Source organism: Gopherus flavomarginatus, chromosome 3, assembly GCF_025201925.1.
Source record: "Gopherus flavomarginatus isolate rGopFla2 chromosome 3, rGopFla2.mat.asm, whole genome shotgun sequence".
Taxonomy (NCBI): domain Eukaryota; kingdom Metazoa; phylum Chordata; order Testudines; family Testudinidae; genus Gopherus; species Gopherus flavomarginatus.
In genome coordinates this window covers 227529289-227544872 of record NC_066619.1, presented here as the reverse complement: position 1 = coordinate 227544872, position 15584 = coordinate 227529289, and the positions used below count along the sequence as shown (strand labels likewise).

At 37.5% G+C, this 15584-nt stretch overlaps 1 protein-coding gene across 9 annotated transcripts in view; it reads left to right on the top strand.

Moving 5' to 3' along the window:
- The window catches only part of PCM1 (pericentriolar material 1), a 94119-nt gene that overhangs the window by 70039 nt on the left and 8496 nt on the right, over nucleotides 1–15584 (top strand). For 7 of the 9 annotated variants that reach the window (XM_050947259.1, XM_050947265.1, XM_050947266.1 and 4 more), the window contains 11 exons: nucleotides 85–252; nucleotides 4489–4661; nucleotides 4743–4871; nucleotides 5547–5667; nucleotides 5898–6035; nucleotides 6271–6404; nucleotides 7192–7326; nucleotides 8402–8599; nucleotides 10231–10290; nucleotides 13534–13672; nucleotides 15418–15575. In XM_050947259.1, the coding sequence (XP_050803216.1) occupies nucleotides 85–252; nucleotides 4489–4661; nucleotides 4743–4871; nucleotides 5547–5667; nucleotides 5898–6035; nucleotides 6271–6404; nucleotides 7192–7326; nucleotides 8402–8599; nucleotides 10231–10290; nucleotides 13534–13672; nucleotides 15418–15575 (1553 nt within the window). Of the gene's footprint in view, nucleotides 1–84; nucleotides 253–4488; nucleotides 4662–4742; nucleotides 4872–5546; nucleotides 5668–5897; nucleotides 6036–6270; nucleotides 6405–7191; nucleotides 7327–8401; nucleotides 8600–10230; nucleotides 10291–13533; nucleotides 13673–15417; nucleotides 15576–15584 lie in introns of those variants that run through there. The other 2 variants (XM_050947263.1, XM_050947267.1) reach the window with 2 other exon arrangements.

Genomic DNA, 15584 nt, shown 5'->3' with positions numbered 1-15584 from the left:
TTTTGAGCTATCATTAAAACTGACTAGAAACAGGTGATATTAAGATTTTCTTTTTTTTAAAGAGACACTTTTTGTTCATTTAAGGTTATGAAAGTGCCAGCATTTCTAGTACATGTGAACCTTGCAAGAGTAATAGGAGCAGGCGCTCTGTGCAGAATGAAGAGGCTGTTCAAGCAAAAGTGTTCAGCAAAAAGAATCAAGAACAATTGGAAAAAATAATTAAATATAGTAGATCTACAGAAATGTCCTCAGGTATTCTTTTAATTAATCTGAACAATATTAAAAAATTGTATTGATCCTGTAACTCCTTATTAACTGTTAAGGGTATTTTACCAGTCTTCCTGTGAGCTGTTAAAGGGTTTTTTCAGGTAAGGGACAGTCACTTCATGGCTTAATTAATTAACTGCTGTCACTATTAAAGTCCTTGCTAAATGTGTAGATAGGATTCACAGGAAATATTTACCCCTTACATCACATTTTAATCTTCAGAATTCCTGTACAAATGTTGTGATAAAGTGGAAAGTGTTTTGAAGTAGACTAAATATTACCTTTTAACATAATTTTGAAACAACTGTAATCTTACTATAAACACTCTGGAGAAAGATATAAGTACTCATTAATGCTATTTTATGAGAGGTACTGGTTGTGCTAGATAAAGTGTCATGGCAAAAAACACCAGTTAGAATTTCAGATGATGGATTCCACCTGCACGTAATATTTTAACTTACATACTGTACTGCATGCTGTTTGTCTTTCCATTCATGTTCACATTTAAAGGAACTCTTTCAGGATTTAAAAAAAGTAAATCTTTATTTAACAGTCATATCTTTAAAAATCTGCATTTACATTTCGCTGTTTACACTGCTTGCTTTTTTGCACTCCTGTATCGTGAACATATTGTACGTCGTATCATTTTTAGATTCTTACATGTTGGCTCAATGCTGCAGTGTTTGGATGGAAACACTGCTTCCCAAAAGATGTCTAATGCCAAAATTAGTTAAAATAGTATATTTTACTTAATTCCGTAGAGCAAGGTTTTGTGGAGGAGAAAAAGAACTCTATCAAAACAAACATCTTATGATGTCCCTGTAAGTGTCCCCCATTCCCCCCATTTCCTTTCTGACCTTTATGAAACAGGTGAGGGGATTCACTTAAGAATTGTGATTTTGATCCATTGCTTCTGTACTATAATTAGTCAGACTTTGTCCTTCTCTTCCTTGTAGTTTATCCTTAGTCTCAATATCCAAAAGTTTATGGGCAAATTATGCACTTGAGGTTCCAGTTGGATCTTTGCATATATGATAGGGTAGAATATGGGCTGTAGTGTTTATCACATTTGTAAACTGATTCTTGGTTTTAGGTTAAATATTTTGAATATCTTTGGTGTTTGTAATTTAATGTGGACCAGATTAGATTGTATTTGTTTTTCTAGTTAGGATAATTAGTTTTAGTTGCTTAAAACAAAACACAAAACTTCCTAAACAAACAAACCTGCTCCTCCCGTCTCCCGTCCATTAGTGATGTAGTTCAGTTTAGTGTCATTTTAACGAGTCTTCCTCCCACTGATTCATATAGACCGTCTTTATTTCTCGTACACATATTTGTGTTTTATCACTGTTTGTCCCCGCTTTCCTACAGCACATGCTAGGAGAATACTGCAGCAGTCTAACAGAAATGCATGCTTTGAAGCCCCAGGTAATGCATTAATTGCTTAGCTTCAGAACTGTTCACAGCTACTTACTTTTCTTTCTTACCTTTTGTTCTAAACTAGACTGTGTTTCTCAATAGCTCTTTTAGTGAATTTTATGTATACTAATTTATATTGTTGCGAGTATTTTATTTAAAAAAACAAAACAACCCCTCCTCCCACTCCAGGAAAACAAGAACATTGTGTTTTGCTGAATATTTGATAACACAGCTACTTTGAATCATAACTGGTTTGTACTTCGTACTTTTCTTATTTAAAGTACAATGTGGTTAATGGCATTAACTACTGCTTTTGATACAAAATATGCATGTAGAACATAGTAAAATTAATTTCAGGGGGCATTCTTGTGCCCTTAATTATTAGCCTGCAACTTTGGTAGAATTGATGATTGGATTCAGTCTACCCTGAAAAGCAAAGTACATTTAAGTATGTCAGTAAATGTTGAAAGGCAGCCATTATATTTTAGTCTTTTAAAAAATAAAACTGCATTTAAGCACACTTGTAAGACTGCTGAACTAACATCAGATAGTAGATTTAATATATTTGTCTGCATTCTTGAATAATTTGGTAAACTTTGTTATAAACCACAAACATTCAACTGTATTTTAATTAAAGAAGAAACACAGAACTATACCCCATAGTACTTCTGTTACTTTAAAATAGTAGGGAATGGCCCTTTTGGATCAGTATGTTTATTGAGTTTTCCAAGAACTACGCTTCCTTCTACCCGTTTTAAAATAAATAAATAGTTAACTGTTTCATGTAAGTAAAGTTAATAGAACTTGTTGTACTACTCCTGGGGAACTTCTGCACTACTGCATGCATGTGGAAACACGTCCCCCCCAGAGATTCGCTTTGCTTCACACACAAAAATGGTTTCTGTGGGGAAGCAAAGATAAGCTGTACAGAGTGCTGACTCACCGTCCCTTGCAGCGCAGGTGCGTCTGTTCGGGCAGCCGTGGGAGAGGTAAATCACTGGGGTTGGGGATGCCCTGGCAGACCAAGGACATTAGTCCTGGGTGGGGGTGGGGGTGGCAGGAGGAGGACGGAGACAGAGTTCCCCCTCCCCTGCATTGAGCAGCCAGGGCTGGGTCAAATCAACCTCCAGAACCCTCACCTGGCTGCAGGAAGCTCTGTACTCTGGGGGAGTTCCAGGTGTGGGGGTTCAGACTCAAGTGGGTGTGGAGGGGTCCAGATGTGTGCGGGTTGGGTAGGGGGAGCGTCCATCCCCCTGAGCCTCCCCCCTTACATCGGGAGCCCTCCACACCTGGACTCCCTACCCAACTGAGCCCCAATCAGCTGCACCCTGGCCCCACTACCCCAGCACTGCAGCTGAACCCCCCACACCCAGGACCCCCCCCACTGCCAAGCACTATCCACCTTCACCTGAATTCCCCTCCCGAGTCCTATTCCCCCTGCACCCAGAAACCCCACCGAGATGGTGCCACACAGAACCCTGGTACTCTTGAGGGAATTCTGCACCAAAATGTCAAAATTACACAGTAACACAATAACTACCAAAATAATTGAGAATGGTGCGATTAAATTGTGTTATTTTGACAAATGCAGAATTTTAAAATGTGCACAATATTTTTAATTTTTTGATGCAGAATTCCCTCAGGAGTACAGTACTTTATTTTCAAAGGAACACACACACACACACACACACACACACACACTCACACTCTCTCTCTTCTCCTCTCTCTCCTGCGTAAATGAAGCTAGGATGAAATTTACTCCTATTGTAGCATTACTGGAATGTCAGCCTTTGCCCCCTGGCATTTGTGGGCCCCTGGATTTCTGTAAGCATATGTTCTCTGGGCTAGGCCCTCGTCTGCACTAATTTGTTCATAGTTTGGAGGGAGACTCTTTTCCCATGCACAGCCATTGCATTCTTCCTCCCCATGTACAGCATATCAATAGGATTTAAGTGTTGCAGAAAGTTTTGTTGGGACTTCAGCAGTTTGGTGAATATCACCTTTAGAATGCAAAAAGAACAGGAGTACTTGTGGCACCTTAGAGACTAAGGTGCCACAAGTACTCCTGTTCTTTTTGCGGATACAGACTAACACGGCTGCTACTCTGAAACCTGTCTTTAGAATGCAGAAATTATCACCAGACCAGATTTTCTTTGTTCTTTGTTTCTTTAAAGAGGATATCTTATGTGTAAGGCTAGATTTTTCTAAAGGAAGCTTGTGATTTTGGGTGCCAAGCTTGAAATACCTTAAAGAGGCCTAGTTTTTAAAAAGTGGTCTACCTACTTTCGAAACCTGTGTCCACATATATGTTTGTACATAATGTACTCAATTATATTCCACACCTTTAAAGTTGCCATTCAGAAACTTAAAGAAAAAAAACAGACAAAAAGCTAGTCCTGATTTCTAAAACATTGGAGTGTATAATATAATTTAATTATTATGTTATACATAAATGCTTACATGAAGGCAAACAGTCTAAATCAGTGGTTTTTGACCTATGTTCTGTGGACCCCTGGGGGTCTGCAGACAGATTCTAAGATTTTCAAAGGGGTCCACATCTCCATTTAAAAATTTTTAGGAGTCTGCAAAGGAAAAAAGTTGAAAACCACTTGTCTAAAATATAATTGTATTATGTTTTAAATTTTTGTAGCCTTCAGGAAGCTTTAAGAAACAGTAAACAGCTGTTTAAAATATAAACCAAATCCAAGATGAAGTTTTCAAATATAATTGAGGTATATGTCAATAGAGAGAGAACTATCAAGAATATCATGAGCATAGATTGGCTCCTTTATTCCTCTACAGAAACTGGTAGTGATCTTTCCATGTTCGAAGCTTTGCGAGACACCATTTATTCTGAAGTAGCTACTCTGATATCTCAAAATGAATCTCGTCCACATTTTCTTATTGAACTTTTCCATGAGCTTCAGCTGCTAAATACAGACTACTTGAGGCAAAGAGCATTGTATGCATTACAGGTATGCAAAACATTTTATTTACACTATGAATTGGATAAACTTTATTCACAATATAGATTTAAGATTCATTATATTTTCTAGGATATAGTGACTAGACATATATCTGAGAACAATGAAAAAGGAGAATGCACAAAGTCTCTGAATTCAGCTACCTGGATAGCTTCAAACTCTGAACTTACTCCCAGTGAAAGTCTTGCTACAACTGATGATGTAAGGAGTTTTTGTTTTGTTTTGTTCTTATCTTCAGAAACTAGTTTAATATGAAATTCATTTCTTCATCTTTCAGTTTCTGTGCAGGTTGTTAATGCTGCACTCACCATAGTGATTTGTTTTCCAAAATCCACACTAGTTTATAAGCCATCACTTTCTTGTAAGAAGAAACTTGCTAAAGGATATCTTCACATGGGAATTATGTAGAATCTTGTTTCATTTAATATCGAAAACTAGTGTAAAAGCCAGTAAAGAAGACTCAGTGCCCTGCAGTTAATGTAAAGAGCCCAGATTACTTCATATCTGAGACTGAGATTCTACCAGGAACTTTTAGCACTTCTTGTCAATCCTTCAGCTGTCAAAACTGCTTCAAGAGTGAGAGGATGAGATAGGGAGTGACAGCACTTTCCAATAGAATCTCAAAGACTGAAAACTTTCTGTAGTTTAAGAAATCCCAAACACCAATGCCTTATTCAATTATATTACCTATATATGGACGCAAAACAGATCATTATAGAATTACCCTAAGAATTTACCTATAAGTTAGGTCATTCGAAGTATGGAAGTTTGGGAACACATTTTGTAACCTTAGGGACAGGGTGAAGAGAGAATCAGTGGCTTGCTGGGATAATTGAGGAAGCATGGCATATGCTTGGTTTGTATGGTTTTTTTTAGGAAACCTTTGAGAAGAAGTTTGACACAGGAGCAAGTAGAGATTATGAACAAAATGATGCGGACAATGGCAGTACCATGTCGACATCTTCAAATTTTGAACCTTTTGCCACTGATGATCTTGGTAAACATTACATTAATTGTCAGTATTAAACAATATATGTGAAACATTAAATACTTTTGACTAACTCTGAAATATATACCTCCTGTATTCTAAGTAATTATGCCTCTTGAACTTAAACATAAGCTTACTTTGTAATTCATTATTACAGTTAGGCACATTGTGTTTGCACATGTGTACCTTAATGTAGAATTTAAAAAAACTTACAAAAAGTATTTTTGCTCTAAACATAGGCAACACTGTGATTCACTTAGATCAGGCATTGGCTAGGATGAGGGAATATGAGCGCATGAAAACTGAAGCTGAAAATACCCTTGACTCAGAGGGCTGCTGTAGTAATCTCCAGTGTGTCTCTGCTGTTAAATTAGAAGGTATGTGCATATTTTTATTTTTTGTTTGAAAACAGTATCTGTACATAATATCAGGAACTATTCACCGAACAATTAATTTCCATCTTAATTATACTTTATTGTAATTTTAGTTTAATTGCATAGGATTTCTGCTATAACTAAACGTGCAGTTTTAACTTAAAAGTACAGTGTATTTTTTGAAACTGATACTTATTAAATAGAGATCTTATGGTTTGAATGCACTTTATTTTACAAGGTCCATCTACTGGGGAGAGTCACTGTGTGTCACAGCCTAGTGAAGTTTCTACTGTTCCATGTCCTCGTATAGATACTCAGCAGCTTGACCGGCAGATCAAAGCAATTATGAAAGAAGTCATCCCTTTTCTGAAGGTAAGAGATTTTTATTTCGGAACAATTTTCTTGATGAACAAAAATCACACAACATAGTTGTACAAAACAAATTATGAAGCAGCAGTAGCTTCTCTATATGTACGGTTTAAACTAGGTTTCCAATTTAAGACAAATTTTGTACTCCATCTACTCTAAAATGAACTGTTTCAAGTTGAAGTGTAAATGCAGAAATGATCAACTTCCGAGTAATCTTACTCTGATGTTGTCACCACTGTAATCTGTAGACAACATAAATTAGTTAGATTTGTGACAATAATTCCTACTGGCTGACATTTTAAACGCTCTGTATCCTGATGGTTTAACACAATTCCTGATGGTGGGAACTTTTGAGGTTTGCCTATGAATTCAAAGAGGCTTACAACTGTAGATATCTTTTAACCATGCCCTCCAGCATATATAGGGTTTTAAATGTTCACAGCCACGGAGTATCTGAAGATCCTAAGATAGTTGTAAAATATCTGGTGGCTGGTGTGAAGTAACTATATTGGAAAGGCGGAATACAGCTAGGTTGGGCTTAGATTTTATATAAATAAGGTCTTCACTATAATTCCTTCTGTGTGGGGCCCTTAAGGTTATGACCTGGGTTAAAAACACAATCTGGTTGTGCCATGTGAATAGAATGGAACTGAACCATGCTTCAGCTGTGTTCCCAGAACATGTTACAGCTCTGGAAAAATGTCTGTCTGTAAATGTCAGCTTTAAGATATGATATAGTGACCACTTTTTTAAGTGGTGATAATTTTGTTTGTCCCCTGGGATTTGCTAGGAACACATGGATGAAATATGCTCTTCTCAGCTGTTGACATCAGTAAGACGTATGGTCCTGACTCTTACACAGCAAAATGATGAAAGCAAAGAATTTGTGAAATTTTTTCATAAGCAACTTGGTGGCATACTGCAGGTCAGTAACTTGTCTTCATAAATTTTTGTGTTGGGCTATATTGCAAATTTGATAACTTGCAGCAGATACACAATCTCTAGTCTAAACATTTCTTAAGTCTGTACTATAGTGATCTTGATTTTCAACAGTGCTTAGCAATTTGCAGCTCCTCCTGATTTCTGAAAATCAGGTCATAAATTATTACACAAACACTTGCCTCTCTTCTCCCTTCTTCTTTGACATATTAATAAAATAGTACATTGTTTCCTCACGTAAATATCACCTCTTCTCATATCTCCCTCCCAATTGGTCTCTTAGGATGGGACAGTAGTGCAAGTCTGGCAACACAAATACAGATTTGAAACCTATGAACCAGCTGCCAGCATAATTGATTTTAACGTAACTTTTTTGGCATTTGGTCAGAAAGTCAAGTATTTGATCAAAACTAAACCACCCTTCCATTAGTGCCCACATACCACAGGGATTGCGTGTGTTGACAGTACTGAGAGAGATCTGTATATGGTTCTTCTAAAACAGAATTGAGCAATGTCAGCAGACAAATTTGCATTGCCCTCTCCTTGTGCTTTGGCCTATTACATGCATGGATACAAAAAACAGTCAAGTTCTGGGAATCCTGGATACCTTCCAGAACAAGCAGCAACTACGTTATAAAATATGAACAAATATTTAAAATAAAATACTTGTGGAGAAATACATCTGCTGAGATGGCCTTTAAAGATAACGATAATGATGGTTTTGTTTGTGGGCGTGCACTTGTGCTATACTGAAACTAGAAATTTATTTCATGTGGACTACTGGAAAGTCAAGTGATCATGACTTTCGACTGCCATAGGCTTGGTGCCAATTCAGATCCGTGACCTGGTAACAAGGAGCTCCATGTTACGTCATGGTGGATTCCATTTAAACAGAATATGGCTTAAACAAGCTGCCTAGACAATCTGTTTCTAACTAGCTTCGCTCTGTTTGTAATATGCTAGGTTTCTGATCTTCAGGGGTATATAAGGAAAAGCTATTTAGTCTTTATTTCAGTTTTAAGATCATGACTCAAACTGAAGAACTTTTTTTCTTTTGACAGGATTCACTGGCAAAATTTGCTGGTAGAAAACTAAAGGATTGTGGAGAGGATCTTCTTGTGGAGATCTCGGAAGTTTTATTTAATGAACTAGCCTTCTTTAAACTCATGAAAGATTTGGACAGCAACAGTGTTACTGTAAAACAAAGATGCAAAAGTAAAATGGAAGCAGCGGGAGTGATACAACCTTACGATAAAGAGGTTAACTGCTTAAGCTTTTTCTTTTAAGCATGTAATTTTTCTGATTTCAGTTAGTGTGCATGTTTAACTTAAAATTATTTTGAAAACTTTTCCTAGAAAAAAGAACATGACTTCTGAAAGCTTATTTCTATTAATATGACATCACAGTAATAAAATGATTGTACATAGGCACATCAATTACAGTTAGTCCTCAGTGGCCTAATGCATGGAAGACGTCAGAGATAATGCTCTTCCTATCACATTTTTCTGTTTTTCCTCATAAGCAAAAAATAGGATCCAACCTTATAAATATGCACAAGTGAGTTTACTCAGGTCAGTTGTCCCATTAAAGTTTATTGAGATTATTCATTTGAGTAAATAGTTGTAGAATTGGGCTCCTGAGTTTGTTCTCTTCAGTTTCCCCACTACACCACCTCTCTTGCTCTGCACCTTCTGCCCTTCCATCCACTACTTCGATGAGACTAAAGTTTTTGCAGAAAGACTACTTATGCTGCCGTGTCAGTGAACAATCTGTCAAAGTTTCCGTTTTGGCAGGGTTTCTTGAATGTATGACAAACTTCAATAAGGAATGTAAATAAAATGTTAACATATTAAAAAGAAGCACTCAAGTTGAATGTGGACAAATTCAGTTTGGAAATAAGTATACATTTTTTAACAGTGAAGGTAAACTACTATTGGAACAACACTAAAGGTTATGATGGATTCTCCATTATGGGCAATTTTAAAATCAAGTTTGGATCTTTTTTCCTAAAAGATCTGCTGTAGTGCAAACAGGAATGATGTTGTGGAAATTCTGTGTCCTGTCTTAGGAGGTCAGACTAGATGAAAACAATGGTCCCTTCTGGCCTTGGAATCGATGAATGAGAATGTAATAGAAATTCTCCTCCTGTCATGCTGATAAGAATATCCTTGGCACCATCTATACCAACAGGATGTATCATGAGCACTTTTAGTTCTGGACAGTGGGATCACCTGGTGGCACTTGAAGAATGTCATTGCACATCCTCAGGGTTCATAATGAACTTACTATAGAAAAGCTAAATGAGAACAAAAATACTTTGTATAAGCTAAATGAATACTACCCCACCATAGCATTAAGCAACCTACCTAATCACTTCCTTTTATATACTGTAGTTGTTCCCTTTTTGTATTTTAATGGAAGCCCTAGTTAGTAGCTTTCTTTAGAAGTCTCAAATAACAAAAAAATGCGCTCAACTAATTTCATTTTAATGTGAAATAGAAACATCTGTGAAATTGGGGTAGTACAAGAGTCATAAAAATTCGTTAAAAAAATATAACTGAACAGTAAGATACCTGGAAAAGGATTTCTGAATGAGTATTATAACTCCCAGATAGTGATGACACCTATTTAAAGATGTATCCCTTCACAAACTACAGCAAGACTTGAGAAATACTTGCTAGAATATTTTATTGTAATTTTTGAGATTGAATTTATAATAGTAGGCATGGTATATAAACATAATTCTAAGTAAGGGTATGACTGTAAGTCAATTTTTTCCAGTATTTCAAAGCCATTTTTGATTTAAATGTGGATTTATATATAGGCTAAATTTTGTAATATGGATATTTTCAATTCAGAATTGAAGATAATTTAATTGGTTGTCTTCTAGGCAAAGGGAGTTCTTGAGGTAGGAGTTAGTTCATCCGCTGAAGATATTGATGAAGACAAAGTAGGTTATACTTATTTTTTAAAACTGTAGCTGTCATTACTCCTTTTTGTAAGAGAATTTCCCAAATAATTAGTTATCATTTCAGTACATTTTTAGTAATGATTTGAACAAAAGTGATCCTACAAACCCAGTGTCTCTACACAATCCATTTTGCTCTGATTCTTGGAAAGCAAATGTTTCAAAATTTTAATTTTGGTTGAAAATATCATTTAATACCCTCTTCTGTCTCCTTAAACTGTTACCAACTCTTAAGTTGTCTCTGAAACACAGTGTGTACTGTAACCTATCTTTTAAAGTACAGCTTTCTGAAAAAATATTTATGTAGAAGAAAGTGAACTTCCTTAATCAATAGATTCCCTTCTGCATGCATTCAATAATGGCAGTATGCTTTAGTGACCGAGATCTACTCATTTTCATTCTGTTAGCACAGCAGAGCCATCACAGCTTACAGACACTGAGTTTGACTCTATTTCTTATGCATTAAAATGTTGTTGCAGAGCCAGATTCTGCCCTCAGTTATCTTTGTGCATCCTCATTAAAGACATTTCACGTCAGGTTTAACTGAAAACATAGTGAGACCTGCAGGATCTCTGTTAATGGTGATGTGAGTGTGAAAGAGCAAGATTGACTTTGAGATGCCAGTAGTAGTTTGCAGGACTGGCAATTTAAAACAAACAAAAATAGTTTATAAACTTAGCAGAATTGATGTAGAAATAGACACAATAAACATGGAATTCCTCAATATCTTTTTTTTAGTATCTCTCTTCCGAGTAGAACCACATCATTATTCCTTTTCAGTACTTGTTCTCAAAAGCTGCCTCTGTGCAGCCTCATTGTGGGATGTATGCCCTCAGTGCTGTGAATGCAGAATCATCTTGAAAAGCAGAGCAAAGTGGCCACTTTGTAGATCCAAACAAAGAGGTTATAAAGAGGACTTGTGGCTCCAGCCACTTTCAGCTCCTTCTTGATAATGGCTAGCTGTGAGCATAGGAACCTTTTTCTGCACCCTTCATGATTAGCATAGTTTTTATGTCGATTATTTGACTAATCACCATTGTATGATGTTCAGCTCCTACTTCTTTTGACTCCGAATGACCACTCAGCTCTGTTAGCTACCTTCTTTCCCTCTCTCTTACTCAGGGTTGTTGTCTTGGTAGGCTCTGTGGTAGATCTCTGCAAGCAGGCAAGATTGAACTTGTGCTTGGTGTGTCACTCATTTGATGTTGATAAAGAGTCACATACCTTGTCTGTCTGTGCCTTCCACATGAATATTCTTTGAGGTTGCTTTGTGTGCACAGGGTTTACTACTTGCAGGTGGAGGATGGTGAACAATGCTGCGCTATCTTACAGTAGGAGCCTGAAGACTAGACCCTTGGAATCCTTTGGTTCCAGGTCTAAGTATCCACCTCCTTTGGCATGAAAAAAGTCTTCAAAACTTTTGAATGTCTTGGTGTCTATTCTGAGGTCTCCTTGGGATCTGAAGTTGCCTGGTTCCCGCCAAGCCTCCATAAAGTAGTCTAAGGCCACTAAGTATGTGTTGGATTTGATTTGTCTTTTCAAAAACATCTGGCATACGGGCAGAGTTTATACTTGTACAGCCCTTCTTTTTCCCAGTTCTTTTTCTGTCTTTAACGAAGAAAAGGCACACTGCTGAGGACTCTTCTCTAAGCAATTGTGAATGTTGTTTCTATGAGGAAAAACAAGGGTGGTATTGTTCTGAGCAGGGAGGACCCTGTGGGTGAGAGAGAGAGATCCAAAGACAACCTATGTGAAGTTGCCTTTATACATTAGTGTCTAGGATCAGATTCTTCTGGCCTTTCATGATATTTCTGTGGCTTTCAAAATGGATTTGATTTTTACATACAGTCTTGTTGTATGGGACGGGCTGTCAAAGAAAAAAATGGCAGTGGTATCAACCAAAGAGCTGAACATATTTTTAAATAATTAGGTGGCCACAATCAGTACTTTAGAGGTCCTGTTTGTGCTGCTGCCTTTGCACTATTCAGATGGAGCAAAGGGAGTGGGAATTCTCCCAGCTCCGGAGGTCCTCCAAAAAGCCTAGAGCCTGATATAACTAGCTCCTGAGTGTCTCTGCTCGGCCCCTGAGGCAGGGAAGGCAGAATAGCGTTATCATGTTGCACACTGGCTATTCCCAGTTGGCATACTCTAGGGAGTAGTCCTGCTCTCTTTGGGGTTTCCATAGACCAGATGGAAAACAAGCAATGGAGCAACCAGAACTACTTTCTCATCCTTCCCCTGTGATGCAGTAGGCATCAGTGTGGGAGCTGCCGATCAGCTATAGCAAGAAACGGACCAAAAGCAATTTGGAGTGTTTCTAGCTATCACTAGAGCTGGTCCTGTAGCTGCAAGGTATACAGTGAGCGGCTTTTGGGGAGATAGTGTCCCTATATTGGGGAGAGGGATAGCTCAGTGGTTTGAGCATTGGCCTGCTAAACCCAGGGTTGTGAGTTCAGTCCTTGAGGGGGCCACTTAGGGATCTGGGGCAAAATCAGTACTTGGTCCTGCTAGTGAAGGCAGGGGGCTGGACTCAATGACCTTTCAGGGTCCCTCCCAGTTCTATGAGATAGGTATATCTCCATATATTATTACAGCTTCCCCATAGTAAAAAAGTTGATTCAACACTACTCAGGTTATGTTTTCAAGTCATTATCATATATTTCGTTCACACAATTGTGCTTGGGGGCCACTTCTAAGCCATAGTTACATATGTGGGTCTCTTTTGACCTGGTGTCTTGTAGTGACATTTTATTTTGAGAGCAGTTTTCAGTCCTTATTCAGTGACACTCTGTCATCCTCATTGGTAATTGACAGGTATTTTAATTTCCCAAGCATAAAGATCTAAAGGAGACTATTCTGTAAACAGAAAAAGACCAGTGAGGTATCCTGTCAGTGTATTGCTTTTGGAGATTCACACTGTACTCCCACTTCCTCACTCCTTCAAAACGTTCTGTGAATTTTTAAATTTTGTAGGAAGAATGGAGGGCAATTAGAGCTGTGGGTCCTCCTCATAATCTTTCTCAGAATGTTTGGATTGTTGAAGGAGGTACTTAATCTGTTCCTTTGGGTGCTTTTTCTCCTGATGCTTCTGAGTTTGTTTTTTTTTAAGTGCAGCAGAGGCAATGCACTTAATTGTTACGATGAGTAAAACCTGTTACAATAATCTTCTTGTCCAGAATAAGGGGAAAATGTATTCAATAGAGGTTTAATTTTACTTGTGACTAGGACAAGGATGAGACTGAAACAGTTAAACACACACAAGAATCAGAAATATACAATGATGGTGAAGTTCCTCAAAGTATGAGATCTGATGCTTCTGATCAGGAGGAAGATGAGGAGAGTGAAGACTGTCTGGTGTCTATAAGTAAGTGGTTTTTTTATTGTTTTTATTGTTTTGATAGGTTGTTACTCAGTTTTTTACTGTAATTTAATGGAACTAATTTTATGACAATTTTTAACGATATACTCTTCATGTGTGCTATAGATGCATAAGGTTAATAGGTCTTATCTCAATTTTCTGTTAACTCATATAATTTATTCTCCTCTCTATGCACGATTGTTTCCAGTACTACATTTTCTAGTATCTTGTCCAGTCTAGGTTTAAATGCCAAAAGCAGTGGAGCTTCCACTACTTAGAAGATTTATTCCATGGATTTGTGTCTTATAGGAATTCCCATCCCATCAAATCCATGGTCCATATAGTCTAGTAAACTGTGTCCCAATGGTCAGCCAGCTTCAGAGGACGAGTCAAGAAACTCCAAATTAGGCAGATGTGAGATAAATCCCCTACTTCATCTCCAGGGAAGGCCTTGTCGTGATCTCTCCTAGTTAGATTGTATTAAACATAGAAGCATGTGGTTTACATCCCTTCTGATTTTTTCCTTACCCTTAGTAAGTATTTTTTTTCCACATGTCCAATCACTTTTTGAATCTTGCCATGCTGTTAGTTTCTGTGATACCCTCTGACAAGGAGTTCTACACTCTATTAATGCATTGTTTGAAGAAAGTATTTTCCTTTTCAGTGAATGTTCATATGTTGAGATGCAGGGAAATGGAAGTTTATCATCTACCTTCTCTTTATCATTTGTTGTTTTATATATATTTATCATTTCCCTCTTTTTTCCTCTCCTTTCTAAAGCAGATAATTCCAGTCTTTTCAATCTCTCGTCATATGAATCTTTTCAAGGCCTAATGGCTTTCATTCTCCTTTTTATTATTCTGATTCTGCAGTTCAGCTCTAAATGCTATCCGTACACTTTTCCTGGGTATTCCACCTAAATGTTTTCTCTTCTCATTGCATTTTTCCTAATTATGTCCCCTTATTCCACCCTTGAATATCTCTGCTTCCATCATGGTTGCTCTGTTCAAGTATACTTGAATTAAATTAAAGTACTTAGGCCTGGTCCACACTACGCTGTTAAACCGATTTTAACAGCGTTAAATCGATTTGACCCTGCACCCGTCCACACTACACTGCTCTTTATATCGATTTAAAGGGCTCTTTAAATCGATTTCTGTACTCCTACAAAACGAGAGGAGTAACGCTAAAATCGATATTACTATATCGATTTAGGGTTAGTGTGGACGCAAATCGACGTTATTGGCCTCATTCTTTTACAGTAGCTACCCACAATGCACCGCTCCAGAAATCGACGCTAACCTCGGACCACGGACGCACACCACCGAATTTATGTGCCTAGTGTGGACGCGCACATCGACTTTATAATATCTGTTTTATAAAATCAGTTTTAGCTAATTCGAATTTATCCTCTAGTGTAGACGTACCCTCAGTTACATTACAGCACAGCAGTGGCGTTTGGTGGTACTTCCAGTCAGGTTTCTGTAGCGTATTTTCATTCCAGGAAAAGGTCTCACAAGAGAATTACAGGTCATAACCATTCTTACAGACAGTATAATTTATCATGTTTATATTGAGGTTCTAGGTATCTAATGTTGCCTTATCTCCTATTCCAGAATATGAAGAGAACTTAGTTAAACACAGTCTGAATTTTAATTTTTGAAATACTGAGGACAAGAGTTTTAATGAAGAGCCAGTATAACTTATCAGTGACTAAGCTATTTTGAAACTCTTGCATTGACTGATTTCAGGTTTGTCTAAAGCGGAAACACAAGCTCTAACTAATTATGGAAGTGGGGAAGATGAGAATGAAGATGAAGAAATAGAAGAGTTTGAAGAAGGACCTGAAGATGTCCAGACTTCACTGCAAGCTAGCAACGAAACTACAGCTGAAAATGAACAAAGACAGGTACTATCA